Raw genomic sequence first — 2,613 nt, 5'->3', positions numbered from 1 at the left:
CCAACGTCTTCATCGAATCAGGAGTATTACGAGTCACCGGTCGTATCCTCCAGCACGCCGTGCCCGCAGGGTAGCCAAAAGCAGCAACAACAGCAACAACAACAGCAACAACAGCATCATCAACATCAACAACAGCAGCAGCAGCAGCAACAACAACAACAGCAGCAGCAGCAGCAGCAGCAGCAGCAGCAACAGCAGCAGCAACAGCAGCAGCAACAACAACAACAACAGCAGCATCATCATCATCATCATCATCATCATCACCAACAGCAACAGCTGCCACAATCGACGCAACAAGTGGACTACGATATCGAAGATATAGCAGAGATCATTGGTTCGGCGATAGCGGACACGACAGTTCCTGGTGGTGGAAACGGGGCAGGTTCGGAGCACGACCCGGACGCGTCGCGCGATTGGATCGACATTGCCGAGTGGATCGATACCGCGTGCTCGCCGAAAGCTCAAGAAACTACGTCGCCAAGCCCGTATTCGCAGATATACGGGACGGCGACACCTTCGACGCAAGCACAGCAGCACGGCTCGACCTTGCAGAGTTTGCTGACGCATGGGTACGCGCCGCTGATCAACGCCAGGTTGCAATCCGCGAATGCTGGCCTACAAAATGCATCCTGTGGCGAGACTCCGTCGTCGACGAGCCCCTACCCACCTGTCAGTCCACCTGGCAGAGTCTCAACCTCGTGCAGTCCGGATCATTTGCTGCACTCGTCGTTCGCGGCACCTTCTCACCCCAGAAAGAGGTCACGGCCTGCTCCAGGCTCGCAGAATCCGTCGAAGAAGAGTCCAGGCACGGGTGCGACGGCACTACCGTACGGAACGGAATCTGGCCTGATAGGCGGCAAGGAGAAGCCGGTGCATAGGTGTTCCATCTGCAACAGAGGATTTCTAAACAAGAGCAATATCAAGGTGCACTTGAGAACGCATACGGGCGAGAAGCCGTTTAGGTGTGAAGTATGCGGCAAAGCCTTCAGGCAGAAGGCGCACCTCATTAAACACCAACAGATTCACAAAAGGATCGGTAGGGATTAGATTGATGGAGTTGACGGTTTCTCTCTATTGTGGGGAGAACGTATCGAGCGTACCTAAATTACTGTAAGTACCTATGGCGAAATGGCGTTGATCGAAGTTAAGACGTCGAAACGTCGACGAATCGATCGTTATCTAACGTGTTTAATACGATTCGTTCGAGGAAATCAACGAGAAGCTGTTGCGTTGTCAAACGGAGACCTAAACGAGGAATCTGTTTCTATCCAGCGAATGTGAGTGAGCAAACTTACGCCGAACCTAACGAAACCGTGCCGAATGGTAATTCTCGGTCTCGAGAAAGGATAGGCGGCAGTGCGTAATTCCCAGGTGCAATATCGAGCAGGATCGAGAATCTCGTAGATGGGTATGAAGCCTTCGATCGGGACTCGACCAACGATTCTTCTGCGGGGGTGAATTCAGAGGAAGTGAGATGATCTCTTGTGCTGTGTTATATGGACGACGTTAAATTGTGCGTGCAAGCCACTGTCGCGAGGTGTGTACATATACGTGTCGATAACAGAGCACACGTACGCGGGTACGTGCGTATACATACGTAGAAAGAAGCGAACATTAAAGAAAAAGGAAAATCTCGAGCAAAACATATTGAGCAGAGAGAGTGTATATATATATGTATATATATATGCATATATATATATATGCATATATATGTATATATATATACACATATATGAGTGTATACATATACATAGCTAGGTGTAACATATACGTAATAGACGTAAAAGGAAGTGACGAAAACTACGCGAGGCGCGGCCACGCGTATGGCCTCGCTACGGATGTACCTAATCTCTTCCAAATACGTTTTATTTTTATTATCCTTTCTTTTTTTTTTTTTTATCAAGTAAGTCCTACCGCTTGTTCTCTTATTTATATTGCTTTTATATTATATACTCTCACAGTCGTATTGTCCGCAGTCCTTTTCTGTTTCTATGTTATTTAATTTCATTCGTCTCTCTCTCTCTCTCTCTCTCTCTCTCTCATCTATTCCCCTTTCTATCGGTTTATCTTTGTAAGATAGTAAGTCGTTTTTTATGTCGTTTTTTTTACTCGTGTTTCTCATCCTTTTCCGTTGCCTGTTCTCCCGCTCTGTAAGTTCCTTTCGTCCTTTAGCTTTTGATCGTCACGCATCGTATGTAACACGTGCACGACGACAATATCAGGATTGTTTGAGGACATCCTTTTGGAGACCGACGTTTCAAAGATAGGACATTGCGCTCTTTTTCGTATTTTAATGTTCGTATCTGTCGAAGCTTCTTTACGGGTTCTTTTCGTTCTTTTGATTCCTTTCTTTTCTTCCTTTTTCTTCTTTTTTCCTTTTTTTTTTTTTTTTTTCTTTTGTCTGAAGAAAACTTGGGAAAGAGAATTATACGTACTTGCTCGATCGATGTTTCGATTCGTCGTCGGAGAACGAGCCACGAGCCTTCGATGGATCGACCGACGGAGGCCGATATCTTTCTTTTAAAAATACGCGACGTCTTCAAAAGAATACTCATTAGTTTTCGACAGGCTGATACTTTCGACCTTGGTATTAATTTATTTCGATCGTCCTTC

The 2,613-nt window shown here is 46.2% G+C and overlaps 1 protein-coding gene across 1 annotated transcript in view; it reads left to right on the top strand.

Annotated features, from left to right (window-relative positions):
* Positions 1-2,406, top strand: part of ich (zinc finger protein ichor) — a 3,741-nt gene extending 1,335 nt beyond the window's left edge. The window contains exon 1 of the mRNA XM_069110674.1: positions 1-2,406. This exon is cut by the window's left edge and continues 1,335 nt beyond it. Coding sequence (XP_068966775.1) covers positions 1-1,047 — 1,047 coding nt within the window. The 3' untranslated portion in view covers positions 1,048-2,406.
* Positions 2,407-2,613: the final 207 nt, after the last annotated feature.

The sequence above is a fragment of the Bombus flavifrons genome, chromosome 4 (assembly GCF_040668555.2).
Source record: "Bombus flavifrons isolate JBK064 chromosome 4, iyBomFlav1_principal, whole genome shotgun sequence".
In the NCBI taxonomy this organism is placed as follows: domain Eukaryota; kingdom Metazoa; phylum Arthropoda; class Insecta; order Hymenoptera; family Apidae; genus Bombus; species Bombus flavifrons.
The sequence above is the reverse complement of the archived record's forward strand: the minus strand, read 5'-3'. Positions and strand labels throughout refer to the sequence as shown.